Here is a 20,516-nt window from a genome sequence, read left to right as displayed (position 1 = left end):
TGTACAGATCATATTATCTTGCTTAGCTGATATATCTTCCTCACATGGAGGAGGCTAGGGAGCTTTCTTCTGGGAGAATCTCAGTAACTTGTAAGAGAAGAGCTTCGGAGACACTGTGGAGCATGTGTAAACATTCTTTAGCTAGTTCTGATTGTCTAACCATGTGTTGGGAAAGAGGCTTTTCGAATCACTATGGAATCATTCAAAAAGACCTCTTGGGTCTCCTTCATTCATTGGATCTACGGAGAAGCAATGCTATAAAAAAAAATGGTCTTCTCCCCTCTGAGTAACAGACCTCCATTTCTTAGACGTTTTGTTTGCTTTTTTCCCTAGGTGGTGGGAGTAGAGTCTTGTACCCTGAGAAGCTGGAAAATTTATTAGGAGGGGACTCTAGTGTCCTGACTTTCCAGGGTCTCGGTTCCATAGCCACTGTAGCATCAAAGGTCTGAAGTGCAAGAGATGACCTTTAGTACTTCAGCCTTGCAGAAGGATTTTTCTGGGAGTCAGGTATCATCAAGGCATGAACTTAGTGGGATCAGTACTATATAAGAAATGACCTAGATTTTGAACTACTGCACTGGAGATCATTGCTCATTCTTAAAAAGGACCAGTGACACCAGGAGAATGATGTCTTGACTTGCATATGAATTGGATTTAAGTAAGGCAGAGCTGTGTAAAATCCTCAGCCTCCCTCTTTCTTTCAGTCATCAAAGTCTAGTGGCAAGACAAAAATCAAGAAGACCGGTGATGGCCCAGGATGTAGTGGGTGACCCTGGCCTTTCTAAATTAAGGTTTTTCTCCAGTCTCAATTTGTCTGAGGCAACACTCATTTGATGACTAAGGGTTAAGTGAGAATTGAGACAAAAGATGGCCTATTCTGCCATCACAAAAATATCAATTTGGGAGGGGAAGATCCTCAAAGTTTCTGGCGAGAACAGAAAACAATTGCTATTTACACTTATTCTAACTCATCAAAACAATGACCCACAGAGGCTTTGGTTGGGGCCTATTATTGGCCATTCAATGGAAGATCAAGGGAAGAACACACCTTGGAGGAATTGCGGGAAATGTTTATATTTTGTTCTGGCTATATTTTCTTGTAAAAGCTATTCAAATATGATCAAATGAGATAATATTTGTAAAAAGTCCTCCCTTCCCTGGACAATTTTAAGCGGTCAAATGGAATTAGGGTGTTAGTCACTGGCCTAGCCTAAAGAAGCTTAAGTTGATGGTAGTAGAAGAGTGAGAAGCAAGATATTCTGATCTCCTAGAACCCTGAGGGAAATATGGTAGGCCTAGTTCTGGGAGAGAGAGCCAGAATGCCTATGGAGTATAATTCTAACCAACTGAACATGTCTAAATATCTAGTAAGGTGCTAATTTTTTCCAATCTGTAATAATATATTACAGTTTTTACCATTCCATTGCATAATCTCCATCAATCAATAAGTCTGGGCTCCTTATGACCTTTCTGTCATTTCCAGTGTCAATTACCTCATCCCAAGTTGCTATAAAAAATCCCTCTGTTTCTATAAATGAATCTTCATGACTCAGTTATTTGTCCAATGCTTATCTGTTGACATATTGTTGGTTGAGTTCATGTGGATATTGCCCATGGAGCACCTTTGGATTCCACTCTTGGATCTCAGCCACTTCATGGATTCCATCTGGAAATAAACCACCTTCAATTACATTTGACAAATCCAGGGGTATATACCTGTTGTTATCCTTTACTAGGACTTGGTGAAGGGAGATTTGCTGGCTTCAAAATTATTTCTGTAAATGTTTAACCCGTTTATCATGTGCCCTGAGATTATCTGTCAAACCTCTTCATTTTTTTGGACAAGGAAGTATTAACCTTTATGTAACTACGTTGGCATCATGAACTTTGTGTTTCATTACCATCATCGTCATCATCAAAATTACTATTATGTCATTAAAAGAAGGCTTATCTTAACACTAAGTTCTACTCTCTGTTGGAACATGAGCCCCACACATTCTTTTGCCTTTTCTTTATATCCCTGGTGCCTGGCATATCAATCATTTTTCAGTCTTCATGACCCCATTTGGGGTTTTCTTGGTAAAGACAGTAGAGTGGTTTGCCATTTCCTTCTCTAGCTCATTAGATAGATGAGGAAATTGAGCAAATAGGTGTGTGATTTGCCCAGATTTACACAGCTAGTAAGTGTCTGAGGCTGGATTTGAACTCCGAAAGATGAGTCTTCCTGACTTCAGAAACAGCCCTCTATTCACTGTGCCACCTAGCAGCTAGCCTGGCACATAGTAGGTGCTTAATAAATGTTTATTGACTGAATGACCCATCACGATAGATGATCTCACACAAGGATATTCTGTTTCACAAGGGAAATTTGGGGATCCCTGCTGTCATTACCTAAGGTTTACTCTCGCTCCTTCTTTGTGAGCACCTGAACAATAGCATGGCATTGGCAAAACAATGATTTTGAGGACAAAACACTCATTTGTTATTCTTTCATAGTTGATGTTTTATGGACTACTGCACAAGTGGATAAGATAACGGCTTATTTATGGCATTCAAAAAAACCCAAATGTAGGTTCCTCCTGTGGAGACTCATTGGGAACAACCTCAGCACAACTACATCCACAGACAGGACAGCAAGGATGATGTGAAACTCATCTTGTATCCACAGGATTTTGGTCTCTATTTTGAAAGCTGTCTGTTCCATGCAGCGTGAAGGTTATGCATAACTGGTATGGTGATACATATTTTAAAAATGTTCCGAAGATTTTATGAATCAGTATTACGTCTGAGTGATCACAAGCAGCAGTTCAGTCTTTACAACAGTCCAGTGCCGGGACATCTTATTGCTTGAGTTCTCCTGAATATTTTGAGGTACTTAGAGGAACTAATGCTGGACCTAGGGAACACAGGATATCATGCTTAGTTCACGTTCGGTATCCAGGTATGCAGTCTATATTAGGTTCAGTCAGTCAATAAACATTTATTAAGCCCCTACTATGTGTCAGGCATGGTACTGAGTACTGGGAATAAAAAGAAAGCCAAAAGACAGATCCTACCCTTGAAAAGCTCGCAATATGATGGGGGAGACAATATGCAAATACTTATGTACAATCTATATACAGGATAAATAGGGAATAATCAACAGAAGAAAGGCATTAGATTTAAGGGAAGTCCCTGGGGATCCTGTCTCCAATAATGCAAGGAGGCTCCCTCTTCTCACACTGTTCAGCTAATTAAATCCTCCACTCCAGTGCCACTAGGAAGGAATTTATTTATGGATTAAGCTTAGGACCTAAAAAGGTACTCAACATACAATATGAATCAGATATAGGACAGGTAATTTATTCCTACAAACACAAGAAAGGCTGCTCATAAAAGGCTCACAAAGATATATGGACAAAATTCAGTATGATCTCGTAACTACTGTTACAATCTACTAGAAGACTGAAATTTAACCTCATCAGAACATTCAACAGTTTGCAAGACTACTCATTAAGCGTCTGACATTTCACCTTGGCTTCTTACTATGGAAACAATGCTTGGCAAACATTTCTGCTGGCAAAACAGCAAGGTTTGGGTCAATCTGCATGTTGGGGACTTTCTTCTCTGATATAGAAGCTTTCTCTACAACCAGTCTGCTACTTCCACTACCTCAACCAATTGGTCTTCTCACTGAATCTGGAACCTTGGAACCTCTTGAATTCTCTCATAAGGGAGGTCCCAATCCTGGTCACTTCCATCTGGATGACAACATAACAAAGGGGAAGGAGGAGGTGAAAAAGGAAGAGAAGGAGGGGGGAAGGAGAAGAAAAAAGAAGGAGGAGGAAACAGAATAATCAGAACAAAAACAAGAAGATCAGATTAAGGTTTGCCAGGACGGACATGTGATTTAGCTACCATGTACTCATGTCTCCATAGAGATTCATCCATGTCAGAGAACAGGTCCAGCTTCTCCTCCTCGACCCGATTCTTGGGAAATCATTTGAAACAGATCTGCAAAGATTTACAGACAGAAAGGAAGAGGAAAGTGATGGGTTGAGTTCTTCCATTTTGTATATTGTCATCAGTGTCTCTACTTCATCAGCCAATAAGGGAACTCTTAAATTTCACAGTGCAAACACAAGCCACCCAAAGTTTTCCATGCAGACTCCTGAAATCAAGAATTACAACCATGAGCATGCTCAATTGGGGGAAAGGGAGAAGAGGATGTCCCTGGCTAAATAGCATGGCTTGTTAGGTTAGAGCCAGACCTATACACATTATAACACGTTTGACAGCAGCACATCTTGGACATTCTGTAGGTGCTGGTACTCTTACTATTCAAGCTGCTGTACATCTCTTTTATTTGTACTATGCTCCTATTCTAGGGCTACCTATGCCTCATTTCTCCTGTCTTCAAGCTCAGAGCTATTTAGTAACAGTTTTAAAAACCATTTAAGTACTGGAAGGTCCCCCTAAACTTTGAAACTTTGACACAAAGGGGTGGGATGTGGTAGGAGTAACTTCTGTTTTACATAGACTAGACTGGTTTCCCATTAAGGCGTCTATCATTCATTCAACAAGCATTTATTAAGAATTTATTACATGCCACACACTGTGGTAAGTGCTGGCAATGCAAAGAAAAAGAAACAGCTCCTGCTTCCAAGGAGCTCACAATATAATAGAGGAGACAATACGTAAACAACCATACAGCTATGCAACTATATATAAACAAGCTATATCTAGGATAAATTGGATATCTTCTCAGAGGGAAGGCACTATGTTTGAGAAGAAACAGGAAAGGCATCTTGCAAAAGATGAGACTTTGAAAAGATGAAAAGGCATGGAGTTGAGAGATGGGAGATGTCACATTCACAAAGCAGCAGGAAGGCCAGTGTCACTGGATCACAGAGTATATGGGGGGGGAGGAGAGGGAAGTAATATGTAGAAAGATTGGAAAGGTAGGAAAGAGGTAGGCTTTAGAAGCTTTAAAAGGCTTTAAAAGCCAAACAGAAGATTTTATTTTTGATCTGGGAGGTGAAAGGGAGTCACTGGTGTTAACTGAATGGTGGGAGAGGGTGACATAGTCAGACTTACACATTAGGAAGATTAATTTGACAGCTGAATGGATGACAGACTACAGAGAGACTGGAAACAGAAACTTGCAATAGTCCAACTACTGCACTAGTTCAGGCGTGAGGTGATAAGAACCTACATCAGAGTAGTGGTAATGTCAAGGGGAAAGAGGGTCATATACAAAAAGTATTACAAAGGTAGAGACAACAGTAGCTGGTAACTGATTGGATTGGTGGGGGAAGGGGGGAGGTAAGAGGAAGTGAAGAGTCAGGGATAATACATAGGTGGTAAGCCTGAGTGCCTGGAAGGTTGGGGGTACCCTTAACAGTAATAGACAAGTTACATGTTTTGGGAAAAAAGATAATGACTTCAGTTTTAAACATGCTGAATTTAAGATGTCTAGGGGACATCTAGTTTAAGATATGTAATAGGTAGATAGAAAAGTGAAACTGGATGTATGAGAGAGGTTAAGGCTGGATAAACAGATCTGAAAATCACCTGAATAGAGATGTTAATTGAATCCATGGGAGCTGATGAGATCACCAAAAAATAGAAGAAGAGAAGAGGAACCAGAAGAGAGTGTTGGGGGACACCCACCCAACGTTCACAGACATGACTTGGATGTAGAACTAGCAAAGGAGGCTGAGAAGGGATGATCAGATAGGCAGAAGGAAAACCAAGAGGAAAACTAAGAAAGAGGAGAGGCACAAAAGCCTGGAAGGAAGAGATTGTCAAGAAGAAGGTGATTGACAGGGTCAATGACTGCAGAGAGATCAAGAGGGATGAGGACTGAGAAAAAGTCATTCATTATATGTGTCAATTAGAAGGTCATTGGTTAGTTTAGAGAAGTCAGTTTCAGTTGGTAAAAAAATAAGTGGCTTTAAGGTGTGCCAAGTGCTTTACAAATTCTCTTTTATTCCTCAAAACAACCCTATGAGGTAGGTGCCATTATTATCCTCATTTTACAGATGAGGAAACTGAGGATGAAAGAAGTAGCCCAGAGCCAAACAGCTAGCAAATGCCTGAAGATTCAAACTCAGGTCTTCCTCGCTCCAAATCCAACATTCTATTTGCTGTGCCACATAGCTGCCTAAAAGAAATAAACCACTTTGAGTTGCAGTCAACAAATTCAACAGAATGTACTGCATTATCCTTACAGTCACTTGGTATAGTGATCTTTGCTTGTTCCAAAAGTTTTTCCTCAGATTTTTTACTTGTTTATCATGTACTCTCAAAATGTCTATCAATCCTTTTCCTCCAGTGAGGAAGAGTGCATTTTTCTATAGCTGCCCTAAGTGTTCAGGTTCTCTGTTTTATTAATATTGACAGATTTGTTTTTTTAAAAAGAAACATTTCAAATATGTAGTGGTTCATTTTAAAATTCCAAAGGGGCATGTGGTGAGCATTAGTTGCTTGTTACCACCACCACCACCATCATCACCATCATCATCTTTTTCAATGGATCTTATATCAAAATCATCCTGGGACAATTCACTATCTTATCATTATTCTTTTATATTGAGAGTTCTATGGACTATTTTCAACACAAGCGGATAAGATAACTGATTTCTGTAGCTAAATAAAAGTATGAGGATATGAGATCATCTTCTGTAGACTCACTGACACCATCCTCAGTAGGACTCTAGCAGCAGAAAGGACAGCAGGGATAACATGTACCTCTCCCTGGACCCACATGATTTTGATTGCCTCTGCTAGGTGTCTATATTTTGAAAACTGTTTGTTCCATGTAGCTTGGAAATTATGAGAATTTGGTACGGCAACAGCTATTTAAAAAATGTTGTTCTTAAGGATAAATTTTTCATCTGGGAGACTGAAAGCACCAGTGCAACAAAAGCAACTAGTAAGAGGCAGGGAAGATGAGGGTAGACTTATGTATAGAAAATCCCTAGAATTGATTCTGCCATTGTGGTCATCAATAGAATAGACCAGAGGTAGTGGGGTGGCCTTCACGCTCATCATCTACCTCAAGAAGTAGTATTGGTGGTAATGTGACATTGAGCAAATCCTTTAACCACTTTAACTAGAATTATCCATGGTAGAGGTGGGGGTGGGGGAAGTCAAAGGGCTCAATGGATAGAGCCCAGGCCTGTAGTTCAAATACAACCTGAGACACTTGCTAACTGTATGACCCTGGGCAAGGTCATTTAACCCCACTTGCCTTTAAAATGAGCTGGAGAAGGAAATGGCAAACCATTCCAGTATCTTTGACAAGAAGATCCCAAATGGGGTCACAAAGAGTCAGACATGACTGAAAAACAACTGAGCTTTAACCACTTGAATTCACATTATCTATTGGGGAATGGGGGAGGAGGAGGGGAGGGATTAGTTGATATTACAAATAGAAAAAATACTGGATGTGATGAGAGGAGAAGATGGGAATTAATCTACGGCAGGGGTTCTTAACCTTTTTGAGTTATGGACCCCCTTTGGCAGGCTGGTGAAGATTTCTCAGAAGGTTTGTTGACTACATTCCAGTTGAAGAAAATGTAAATTTCAGTTCAAGGTTAGTGAAAATTAAGGTGCCACTTTTTTCCTTCCTCTAGGTTCACAGGCCACCTGTCCCCCCAAATCTATCCCTGGACCCTAAGTTAAGAACTTCTGATCTAAGCGACTATTCTTACCCTGTTGTTATCAGTTACTCTCTAGTACAAAAGCTCCCACAGATGGTTAGGCATCTGTTTACTTAAGGCTTCTGATTTCCCAGGATCATAGAATGTTAGAGCTAACAAGGATCTCAGAGCTCCTCAAATTCAATTTCCTCATTTTACAGAGGAGAAAAATGGGAAATAGGAACTAATCTCCTCAAGGTCACCCATTTAGCAAGTGGTAGAGTTGGAGCTCACCCCCAGGTCTCATACTTCCCAATGCAATGTATTTTCCACTGCCTGGATCTCCTTTTTTCCTCTCTGGGTCTTTCTATCCCCAATAACTTTCCTGGAGAATCAGCATGTGGTACCATGTGTTACCTTATCTCTGAGTGTTATGTATGAGGCTCTGAATCCCAACTGCTCCCTTCCCCCATTGCCTCTTCCCTTTCTTTGCCTGTCTCTTCTGCCCCCACACTCCTGTCGGGTAGGGGTTCCTCTGGCACCCCCTCCCTCGCACACACTTAGCTCACTGGCAGCCCATCTGCACCAAAACAGCAAGCAACAGATGCTGAGATGCACAGTGGTGCCTGAAATGAGGTCAGCCTGTGACAGATTGGAACCTTTACCTCCCCAGCTTGGCAGCTCCCTGAGACCAGGTATATGGAATTTTGGGTGGCCCAAGGCTGGCCAGCCCAGAGTGTGGGCCCCTCTACCCTGAAATAGACAGAGTCCACAGGGTTGCTGCTTCCCTACCCCATCTCTGCATTGGGGTGCAGGATAAGCTCTGTATAGCATGCAGGAAACAGAATGGGAGATGCAAGCAGTCCTCCCTTAGACCTCAGATTAGGGCAGGAAAGAGGAAGGAGTTTGAAAGAGCTTCTGGAAGAGACTAATGGGTCTGGGATGTGGCCAAACCAGAGAATGAAGATCCTGTCCCCTGAAAGCTAAGCCTTTGGGCACAGCGTCTTGGGCTTTTAGCGACTGCTCTTCCTTCCTCCCTCTAGAAAGTATCATTGGCGCTGATTACTGTGAGCCACCAGCCTCCTGCCCTGCTGATTTCTAGGGAAATTCATCTCCTTTTCTCCTCTGTTGTTCAGTTGTTTTCAATCATGCCCAACTCTTCACGACCCCATTTCAGGATCTTTTGGCAGAGTATGTATGTGACTCTGTGATCCCTCTGGTTTTTTCTTGGCAAAGATACTGGAGTGGTTTGACATTTCCTTCTCCAGCTCATTTTACAAATGAGGAAACTAAGGCAGTTGGGTTAAGTGACTTGCCCAGGATCACACAGCTAGTAAGTCTGAGGCCAGATTTGAGTTCAGGAAGATGAAACTTCCTGACTCTAGGCCTGGCACTCTATCCTCCACTGCACCACCTAGCTGCCCCTAACTTCCCCTCTATACACATTCTCTCTCTGAGTGTCTCTCTGTGTCTCTCTGTCTCTGTCTCTCTCTCCTCTCCCTTCCTCCTTCCCCCCTCCCCCCCCCCCCCCATTGCTGCTGCCCAGCTGGTCACACATTCCTTATAGAGAGAGAGAATAGGGCGCAAATAGCCTTTCCTATTCAGTAATAGGTTCAAAAATCCAAATTTCCTAATTGTGAGTTCTGTATTCCTACTTGGCTCTGCCTCAGCTGAGGCATGGTACTGGGTAAGAATAGCAGAGGAAGAGTTTCAGCGAATACAGGTATAGAAGGATGAAAATATCTCCAACAAGGGGATGAGAAAGGGTTTAATAGGATACTTAGGTGAAATCTTTTAGAAAGAGAATGGCACCGCGGGACTCTCCTATCATTTCCAGGACCCAGACCCTCCTGGGTAGAGAAAGACCACCATTATCACAATCCAAGCTCAATTAATGTAGACACAGTATATATAATCACAGGTAATGACATTAATTTGGTAACAAGGTGTTAATACCCAGTGATTCCTTTACAACTGTGAAGACCTGCTGGAATTAAAGGAAGCCTGACCACTAGAGGAGAAAAAAGTTTTGTAGCTAAGCCCTAAAAATAGTGGGACAGTAAAGGCAGAGAGTTTGAGAGTTAGAGAAAGTTGAAGAGAAAACCAGAAGTCAGAGTAGACCCAGCTCGTCACCTTTGGGCTGGGGAGAGAGCAGGGAGGGAGTAGTAGAGCAAAGGAAGGGATTTTCTCTCCTTCCTATCCCTATTGACCAATGGAACTAGTTGACCAGAGATACTTCATCCAGCAATTCAAGGGTTCACTAGTTCAGAAGAGTCTAGGTAAAAGTCAGCAACAGAAAGGAGGTACACATTCTTCAAACAGACACAGACACAGAAAAGTAGTCATTCTAAGTCAGAAACATCTCCAAGGAGCATGACCCATGGCAGCACAGAAGAGAGCCAGATATAAATTCACAAGAGTCTGGGAAATTCTATGCTGGTCCTATGAGGAATGGACCCTGGGAATCCAACTGGGCATCCTGTCCAGCAAAGACATTGCACCAAGTGGGGAGCTTTGTGAGGACTTTCCAGGAGAAAAAGAATTTTGAGGTTGTTTGCCTTTCTTTTTCAAAGATGACTAATGACATCACTGGGTGACGTCTTGACTCATGCATGAATTGGATTTAAGTGAGGCAGAGCTGAGGAAAAAAAAAGCCTCATTCTCTTTTCCAGAGTCATCAAAGTCCAGTGGCAGAACGATAGTTGGGATGACTGGTGGCAATGGCCTGGGATGCAGTAGATGACCTTGGCACAAACTCTAGGTCTCCCTAATATAATAATGCTTGCTTCAGCCACCTTCGTGGTGGTTGGAACAAATTGTTCTCATCCTCCCGTTCCTCCAGAGGAAGTCTTCCCAAGTTTAGGGTACACATCACTCCTAACTCACCAATGGGTCTGGGGCCTATCAGTTACCTTCACTGGTTTAGCTCATCTGCCAAGATGGTTGTGGTCACAGGTGAAAGTTGAATGACTCAACAACACTTATCTAAGGTGAATAAGCAGCCCTGAAAAGGGTGTTCAAGGAGGACTGGCAGCTCTGGTGCAAAGGATTTTTGAGGTACAGCAGTACCTGAGAAGTCAGTAGCCCTGGCCACATATATACTCTAAATCTGTGCCTTCTCATTCCATGGATGTTAAGTATATTAGTGGGAAACAGCATCCAGGGATTAAGGGGTAATGTTTTATAGCTACCATTTTACAGTAAATATGTTTGCTAAGAGCTAATTGTGCCTATTAGCTGACTGCTAAGGGAAAGCACAATAATGGGGGCATATGAGCTATATAGTTTTAGGAGTACAGTACTACAGGGTAACTCTAGAACTTATGGGAGTAACCAGCAGTCCTCTAGGGAGTATCCCTGAGTGAGTGTTAATAATTATTATAATGCAATTTAATAAACTTATTTAATATGGCCAATGTATGTATTTGCTTTGCTTGACTATGTATATTTTTTACAAGGGAAGATTTTTTTTAATGAGGGGGTAGATTTAAGGGAAGAAGGAACTTATAACAACGATGCCAAAAAAGACAGAAAAGAAAAGATTATTGAAGTATTTTTAATGCACTGAAGGGAACAGAAGGAATTCAGAGGGAGACTCAGACAAGCAAAACATCTTTGAAACTAATGGGTTGAACTTATTACATAAACTTTTAAAAAAGTTGAATATAATAGAGTTTCAGTTTCTGATACAATCCTCTTTTTCTATTCTTTATATGTGAAAATATTCAGGGTTGTTGATGTTTGTTTATTTCAGAACTCCCTCTGCCTCACCCCTCCATCCCATTCTCCAATAAAATGTATTTTTAGGCAAAAGGCATCAACAATTTTAAAAGTAACTGCATCCAAGACTCTACATTTGACTGGTGGGAAGATATGACTGGAGAAGAGATTGGTTCAATGCTATTACAACACCAAGCACAATTTAGATCTTTGGTTCTTGCAGTGGGATCTTGCTCTCTACTAGGGAATGAGCTAAAGACGGCAGCAGAGGAACAAATTACCCAGTCGAATTCCCTCCTGGCTCCTGGCATCTTGGAAATCTTCGAAGGGAGGGGGAGGATATGCTCTATACTCTATGACATCTCCATTTCTACTGACAACAGGGCAAGAAGACATGATCTAATTTTGCAGCCAGGCTGGGAAGGACCACTTTCTTTTTGTTTTTATACATTTATATATGAAAGCATACAGATTATGGCATCTTTTGTTTCTGAGACTGCCAAAAATTCTCCCAGTATCCTTCCCCTCCTCTCCCAGAGAGTGGTCCCATATGAAAAAAGTAATACTGGGAAGGACTATTTTCTAATTCATACCCCTAGCTATTCTTGGAGCAGCTGGGTGGTGCAATGGATAGAGTTCAAATCTAACTTCAGACAAGGGTAAGTCATTTAATCCTATTTGCCTCAGTTTCCTCATTTGTCAGATGAGCTATCTAATGGCAAACCATTCCAGTATCTTTGCCAAGAAAACCCCCAATGAGATTACAAAGAGTTGGACATGACTGAAATGACTCAATAGCAAAAAAGTTGTTCTTAGTGAGGGGAGAATTGGTTTTTCTGTCCTGAGTAGTCTTTAATAATAGCTGAGACAGTTTGATACAGTGAAAAGAACATTAGATCTGGAGTTAGAAGTCCTGGACTCCTGGCTCTATTGCTTCCTGCCTGTGTGGTCTCAGTTTCCTCGTCTACCAAAGGATGCCTTCTATGTCTATAGAATATTCATACACTAACTGAGATAGTCCTTCCTAGAGGCAGAGAAACAGGTGAATTAATTTCTCTCAATCCCTGTCAGTCTTAGACTTCTAAACTAATTTGAAAAAGCCTTCCACTTTCTTCCCGTTTATTCATTGTTTTTCTTTAACTGCTCTTTCCTCTCCCCTCTTCATTCTTCTTCCCTCACTCATATCCTGTATTTGCTTCTTTGCCAGGACTCTATAAGGGAAAAGCAACCCTCTTACAATTGGCAGTTCCCTCAATGTCTTCCCTCCCCCAACAGAGGTGCCGTATGTCAGTGTCATGAATAGGCATGAGGTGCCAGCTCTGGAGCTACTGGGGAGAGTGGGAGAAACAGCTGCCAATCACTCTCCAATTAGGGTATGGTCTCTGGGAGACAATAGGGAAGGAAGAGCATAGAGACAAGAGCCCTAACTACGAATTTTGGTGTCCAGGGCAAATTTAGTCCATAGTAGAACTTCCAGAAGACAGTCTGTCTGAGTCATGAGCAACTGTGAAAGGAGACCCCAGGAGGAAGGGAGGGTGGCAGGTGGGCTTAAGTGGAATAGAGGTAGGACCTTAACCCAAGCTCACTCAGTGTATGTGAGTGAAATGAAGGGCTGAGGAGAAGACTGTCCATGCAGGCACCCTGAGGCAAAGCTGATTGCCCAACCCTAGTTAAGGTTCTAATGAGGAGGAACAGTGATGTCTGAGCCTCCCACCATGCCAGAGACAGACCTGCCAGAGTGGCCTTCCAAGAGCCTATTTTTAAAGGACTAGATTCTGTGGGCCCAATTGCCACTCTAAGCAGAAAGGCATCAATCCTGCTACTTGCCAGTATACAATTGCCTCCTCCACCAAGCCTTCCCTGATTCATCCCAGAACATCAAATATTTTCAACATGTTGATTAGTTTTGCTAATTTTCTCCCCCTTATTCCTCTTTTTTGTTTAATTCTTCATTATAAGAGAGAAACAGAGTGACAGAGAGAAAGAGATGAGAGAGAGAGAAAGAAAGAGAATCAGTAAAAAGCTATTTTTTAAAAATTCTACTGGATGTTGACCAGAGAGGCAATGTGCCATATAGAAATAATGCAGAAGTTGGAGCAAGAAATTGATTCTGCCTCTTGCTCTCAGTGGGACTTTGGGTAAGTCACTAGTTTCCTCCTCTATAAAATGAGGACATAGAACAAGGTGATCTCCAAGGTCCCTCAGAGTTCTAAATCCTATAATACAGTCTCTGTTATGCTGTTTGTCTCCCCAGTGTTTTGGAACTGAACTTGTAACCTGGTCAAACAAAGTCTCCCACCTGTGGATCAGAAGCAACACATATTAGAGTGACTGGGAAACTCAGAGGTCCTCAAATCCAACTCTTATTTACAGAGGTCAACTGAGACCCAGAGAAAGGAAGTAGTGACTTGTCTTAAGGTCACACAACTCGTGTGTCACACAGTTAGGATTTTAATCTGCATCCATTGTCCCCAAATCTAGTGACCTTTCCATTACGCCACACTGCATGCATTAACACCTGCCATTTTATTTTAGTTTTGATTTTGATAACCATACTCCTCCCCTCCCCTCACTCAGAAGAGCAACATGAGGAATGCTTCATATACTTTTTCTAGGAAGGAGGGAGCAGGAGGGTTCTGAGGCCCTGGAAGTCTGACCTAATAGGGTTGTTTTTAACTATCTTCTTTGCAGAGGTGAGTAGGGAGATGGAGGAGGGGAAACCATACTGCTGAATAAAAAGATAGCTGCCTGCTGAGTGTCAATCAGAGAAGGAAAGGAAATGCCACTGCTGTCTGTTGCTCAGCACAGATTATTTGGGGGATAAGGGGGACAGCACTAAGCATGCAATTTCCCCCTCATTAATAAATCTGCCAAGATTTTTAAAACTATCTCCTGACATTCATCCGATTAACCACTTCAGGTTAATTGGCTACCCACTCCCTGCCGGCAAAACAGATATGAGCTGACATTTCCCCAGACAGCTCATTGATACCTAAGCAATTTGTCATGGAGACCTCGTTATATGTCAGTTGGATCCCCTAAGCCGCTAGCTTCTGTGCCCCAGAAATGAGGCTGGAGAGTTAATCATGGAGCCTTAATTACATCGTCCCCCGCTGGCGATAGAATGGAATTATCCTGAGACAGATTGATCACTGTCTAGAGAAACTGAAGGTCTCCCAGCTCCTTGGGGTAGGGGAAAGAAGGCTCAATGCATCCTTCTTCCAAAGGATTCTGAAGATGGGCCTTAGTTTCATTATCTGTAAAATGGAGAGAAGAATCTCCGTCCTTTTCACCCCACAAGAGCTGTTGAAAAACAGATGAAATGTAGATGCTAATGTGATTTTTAAAAGAAATGCAAAAAATACACAAGTTCTTTTTAAAAAAATAAAATGTTATAATTTATTATTTTCATAGATTATCAAATGTAATTCAGTCTTTTATGATATACTTATGTGCCAAAAATATACTTAGGAAAGATATACATATCCTCATAAGCTCAGATTAGAAAAACTTAATGAGTACCAAAATCAAATTGTTTATATTTAGGGTCTAATGTATCTTTCTCTTTTTTAAATAAATTTATTTATTTTCAGTTTTCAACATTCACTTCCACATAATTTTGAATTTCAAATTTTCTCCCCATCTTCCCCCTCCCCTCAACACAGGACAACATGTATTTGGATTACCCTTTCCTTTAATATGCCCTCCATTCTCTCACCCCCTCCCCCCCCTTATCCCCTTCCCTTCTATTTTCCTGTAAGGCAAGATAGATTTCTATATCCCATTGCCTATATATCTTATTTCCTAGCTGCATGTAAAAGCAATTGTTAACATTCATTTTTAAAATCTTTGAGTTCCATATTCTCTCCCTTCCTCTCTCCCCACCCACTCGCATTGAAAAGGAATTTGATACAGATAGATGTGTAGTCATGCAAAACACTTCCATAACAGGCATGTTGTAAAAGACTAACTATATTTCCCTCTATCCTGTCCCACCGTCTATTTCTTCTATTCTCTCCTTTGACCTGTCCCTGTACCAAAGTGTTTGTTTCCAATTGCTCCTTCCCCCAATCTGCCTTCCCTTTTGTTGTCCCTCTTTGCTTATCCCCTTCTCCCTGCTTTTCTGTAGGCTAAGATAGAGTTCCATACCCAATTGAGTGTGGATGCTATTCCTTTCTGAAGTCAAATCCGATGAAAGGAAGGCTCACTTATTCCCTCTCCCCTTCCCCTTCCTCCCCTCCATTTTGAAAGCTCTTTTTTTGCCTCTTTTATGTGAGATGATTTTACTATATTCTACCTCTCCTTTTCTCTTTCTCCTAGCACATTCCTCTCAACCCTTAATTTTCTTTTTTAGATATCATCACTTCATATTCAGCTCACCTTGTGCCCTCTGTCTCTATCTGTGTGTGTATATATATATGTATGTGTATATGTATATATTCCCTCCAACTATCCTAATACTGAGAAAGGTCTCATGAGTTACAAATATCATTTTTCCATGTAGGAATGTAAACAGTTCAACTTTAATAAATCCCTTATGGTTTCTCTTTCTTGCTTACCTTTTCATGCTTCTCTTGATTCTTGTACTTGAAAGTCAAATTTTCTATTCAGCTCTGATCTTTTCTTTTTTTTAAGTGTTTGTTTAGTTTATTTTAAATATTTCCAAGATCATTTGTTGGAGTTTTATTTTTTTAATTAGTTTATTTGTTTTCAGTTATTTACAAGCACTTCCACAGACGTTAGATTTTTCTCCCCCTTCCTCTTTCCTCCCTCCTTGAGATGGTGTGCAATTTTATATGGGTTCTACACATACATTCTTATTAAATACATTTTCACCTTAGTCATATTGCATGGAAAAATTAAAACGAATGGGAGAAATCATGAGAAAAACCAAAACAAAACAAAACATAACACAAGAGAAAATAATTTACTTCATTCTGTGATCCAATTCCATAATTCTTTCTCTGGATGTGGACGATCCTTTCAATAAGAATGCTTGGAAGTCATCTAATTCATTGAATGACCATTTTTTCCCCTGAAGTATTATACTCAGTTTTTTCTTGGTAGGTGATTCTTGGTTTTAATCCTATTTCCTCTGACCTCTGGAATATTATATTCCAAACCCTTTGATACCTTAGTGTAGAAGCTGCCAAATCTTGTGTTATCCTGATTGTGTTTCCATAATATTCTATTTCTTTCTGGCTGCTTGTAATATTTTCTCCTTGACCTGGGAACTCTGGAATTAGGTTATAATGTTCCTAGGAGTTTTCTTGTGGAATCTCTTTCAGGAAATGATTGGTGGATTCTTTCCATTTCTATTTTACTATCTAGTTCTAGAATATCAGGGCAGTTTTCCTTGAAAATTTCCTGAAAGATAATGTCTAGGCTCTTCTTTTGATCATGGCTTTTAGGGAGTCCAATAATTTTTAAATTATCTCTCCTGGATCCATTTTCCAGGTCAGTTGTTTTTCCAGTGAGATATTTCACATTGTCTTCTATTTTTTACAATGTCCTGATTTCTCATAAAGTCATTAGTTTCCACTTGCTCTATTCTAATTTTTAAGGAATTATTTTCTTCAGTGAGCTTTTTTTGGCCTCTTTTTCCATTTGGTCCATTTTGCTTTTTAAGGCATTCTTCTCCTCATTGGCTCTTTGGACCTCTTTTGCTATTTGGGTTAGTCTAATTTTAAAGGTGTTATTTCCTTTAGCTTTTTTTGGGTTTCCTTTAGCAATCTGTCGACTCATTTTTCATGATTTTCTTGCATCACTCTCATTTCTCTTCCCAATTTTTCCTCTACTTCTCTTACTTCATTTTCAAAATATTTTTTGAGCTCTTCCATGACCTGAGACTAATTCATATTTTTCTTGAAGGCTTCAGATGCAGGAATTTTGGCTTTGTTGTCTTCTTCTGGTTGTATGTTTTGATCTTCCTCATCACCAAGGGTATAAGAAAATACGTATTCACCAAGAAAGTAAGAATCTGTTTCTTAAGTCTGTTTCTTTTTTTCCCATTTGCTCCTTTTCCCAGCCAATTACTTGACTTTTGAGCTCTTTGTTAAGTGAGGGGCTCCAGAAGCAGCCTTCACTGCAGCAGTGGCTGCCACCACCCTGGAGCTGGGGCCAAGGCTAGACCACACACCCCTCTTGGTCAGATGAGTGACCCTTCCCACTGACCCTCAAAGCTGTCTGGTGTTTGTGGGTTTTGAAGTCTGGAAACTGCAGCTACTGCCAGTGATTCAGTCTCCAAATATCTGCTCCAGCTCCATCCTTGCTGGTGCAGTCCATGCTGAACTGCACTCTGCTCCCAGCCTGGTGTGATAGACCCTTCCCATTAACTTTTCAGATTGTCTTAGGCTGGAAATTTGCTTCAGTGTGTCATTTTGTGACTTTTGCTGCTCTAGAATTTAGAGTCATTTTTTACAAGCTTTTTGAGGGGTTTCGAGGGAGATCTCTCTGCCCCCAAAAGAATTCTTATTACAGATTTTTTTTAATCCACAGAAGACATTTCCCCTGTCCATTGAAAGTCAGGGTCATCCTCCCTGCAGACAACAACAGGAAGTGTTCATAAGATTTAGAGCTGGAAAGGAATTTGGAAGTTATCTGTATTTCCTTCATTTTATAGTTAAGGAATCAAGGCCTGGGGAGATTAAGCTATTTGTTCAAGTTAATACAAGTAGCTCCTTATGTCCCATTTAGTGCCCCCTGCCCCCATTTGACTGTGAGACCAAGAACATGCATTATTTGAAGAGAGTAGCAGCAGCCTGAGTCCTTGGATCCTCTCTCTACTGGTCTTGTTCTCCAGAGAACGCCCTATCTCATTTCCAACATCTTAGCAGTGAGAGCCTTGACATTCTCACAAAATATAAAGGGTTGATTTCCAGTCAACCTCAAGAGCCTAATCCCTTTTGGGGACTGTGGAGTATGAGGAGAGGAGTAATAAATACATAATAAGGCTGGAAAGGTCAGATGGGGCCAGGTTGTGAAGAACTCTGATTGCCAAATTAACCTTCCTGGATAGGCTCACCTGTTGTCTCTAGGCTTCTGCACTGGGTGTTCTCTGTGATATTTAAAAACATGAAGAGAAGTAATTTCTGAGTAATTGATCATTTTATTAATCATGCTAGTACTTTATTAACAAAAAGAATAGTCATTTGGTTGTCCCTCTGTTGGACAAAAGACGATTCATGGCAATTGGCTCATGGTGTATATGCCCTTGGAAGAATAAGTGTTCCTGAGGGTGGCAATCAACTCTGATTAGTTAACGATTAATGAAAGAATTAATATTATAATAAGAGGCGGACCTATTCTAATGAAGGCCTGGGGGATGTAGCTTTATGGCATTTACTTCTAAACTGCTCAGTGTTGGGCAATCTAATCAAAAGAATTTATTGATCCCACCCCAACCTGTGCAGGGCACAGTGGGCTTCCCCACCTTAGATGAAATCCCTTGTAAGGTTCAGTGGGGTCTGACCAAGATTGAGGACAGATAATTCAGTCTCACTAACAGTAAGGTCCTTCAGAGACTAAACTTGAAAATTAGCACTTTAGAAAAGGGATCATTGGTCATTAATAATCATTTCTCTCACCTCCATGCCCAGAGCGACCTGATCCCTCCTCTCTTCGGTCTATCAGAATTCCGGATTTCCTTTAAGTCAGTTCAAGCCCTACCTTGCACATTATGTCTTTTCCTGGTTGCTTCCCTCCCCTCCAAAGTTGCCTTGTATCTGTTATGTGTGTAACAATATATGTACATGTTGTCTCCTCCTTTCAAATGTAAGCCCCTTGAGGCCAAGGACTGTTTCATTTTTGTCTTTGCAACCTCGACACATAGTCCCCATCATAATGGCTGACTCATAGTAGGTATTTATTGTCCAATTCATTAATTGTCTGGGAACCCTACACATCTTTGGGGCTTATCTTAGTTTATTAGTTGGTTTATTTGCCCTAGAGTAGAGTGAGTCAGGAACAATCTGTCCTACGCACAGAATCCTTGGAGGGGTCCTGGGCCACAGATGATCCTTTATATCTTGGGTCTTAGTTTCGCCATTTATGAAGAAAAAAAATTTTCTCCTTTAACAAATGTTTCCAGTTCCATGAATCTAACATTTCCTGGGGAAATACTGAGTTCCCTGGAAATAGTTCCTAGAGAGCTCCCAAGAAGATCCTGGATGAATGTAGGGTGTTGTTATTCTATTTTTAGGACTCAGGAACAACCCCTTCATACGCATATTGGGACAGCCTGCTATGCTGCTCATCAGATGAATCCATTTCTCAAATGGTCCCTCTCACTCAAGGAAAGTAACCTTTGTCTAACCATCTCCACACCATGCTATGTGCCCTCCAACCAACATCCTCACATTCCCCTCTTCCCTACCAGAACCTTGGAATCCTCCCCTGGGACACTAGGTTCTGAAATTTAGCCTTGTCTTACCCAGACCCAGGCATGCACACCATTGCCTGGACAGTTCTAGAAATATCCCCCACTTTTGTTGTTTTTCTCATTTCAATGTGTTTTACCTACTCAGATCTTGGACACTTGGATACCCTGTTTGCCTCAGTTTCCTCATCTGTAAAATTATCTGGAGAAGGAAAAGGCAAACCACTCCAGTATCTTTGCTAAGAAAACCCTAAACAGAGTCATGAAGAGTCAGATACGACTGAACAACAACAAACTCAAAGCAATCCAGACTCTACCACTTGCAGTTACCTTTGTTGACTCACTTAATTTCTCTGAGTCTGTTTCCTCATATTGTAAAATAAACCAGAAGTCTAAAGTCCCTTCTAGTTCTAAATCCAATAATTCAGGATCATAGAATTTTAGCATCTATAATAAATAATAACATGTAACATTTATATAGCACATTAAGATTTGCAAAGCACTTACCATTTTCCTGCATTTCATCCTGACAATTACCCTAGGAAGTAAATAATATTATAATCCTCATTTTATATCTGAGTAAACTGAGGCAGAGAGAGGTGAAATAATTTACCCAGTCACCTAGCTAGTGTCTGGGCCAGACATGAACTCAGGTCTTCCTGACTCAAGGTCCAGTCCTCTATACATTGTGCCACCTTCCCTGCTCTAGGATGGGAGATGGAGAGAGCTATTTGGAGATAGCCCCTAACCTCAAGATGTGATTTCAGTGAGGGGGAAAGAAGGACATCCCTTCT

The 20,516-nt window shown here is 40.9% G+C and overlaps 1 protein-coding gene across 3 annotated transcripts in view; it reads right to left on the bottom strand.

Moving 5' to 3' along the window:
- Positions 1–1,650: 1,650 nt before the first annotated feature.
- ENDOV (endonuclease V) overlaps positions 1,651–20,516 on the bottom strand; it is a 94,758-nt gene continuing 75,892 nt past the window's right edge. The window contains exons 9-10 of one of the 3 annotated variants that reach the window (XM_072645247.1): positions 3,898–3,993; positions 1,651–1,666 (exon numbers count right to left, since the gene is read on the bottom strand). In XM_072645247.1, the coding sequence (XP_072501348.1) occupies position 1,666; positions 3,898–3,993 (97 nt within the window). In that variant the 3' untranslated portion in view covers positions 1,651–1,665. Of the gene's footprint in view, positions 1,667–3,251; positions 3,994–20,516 lie in introns of those variants that run through there. The other 2 variants (XM_072645246.1, XM_072645253.1) reach the window with 2 other exon arrangements.

This window comes from Notamacropus eugenii, chromosome 2 (genome assembly GCF_028372415.1).
Source record: "Notamacropus eugenii isolate mMacEug1 chromosome 2, mMacEug1.pri_v2, whole genome shotgun sequence".
NCBI classification, from domain to species: domain Eukaryota; kingdom Metazoa; phylum Chordata; class Mammalia; order Diprotodontia; family Macropodidae; genus Notamacropus; species Notamacropus eugenii.
This window is presented reverse-complemented; position numbering and strand designations above follow the sequence as displayed.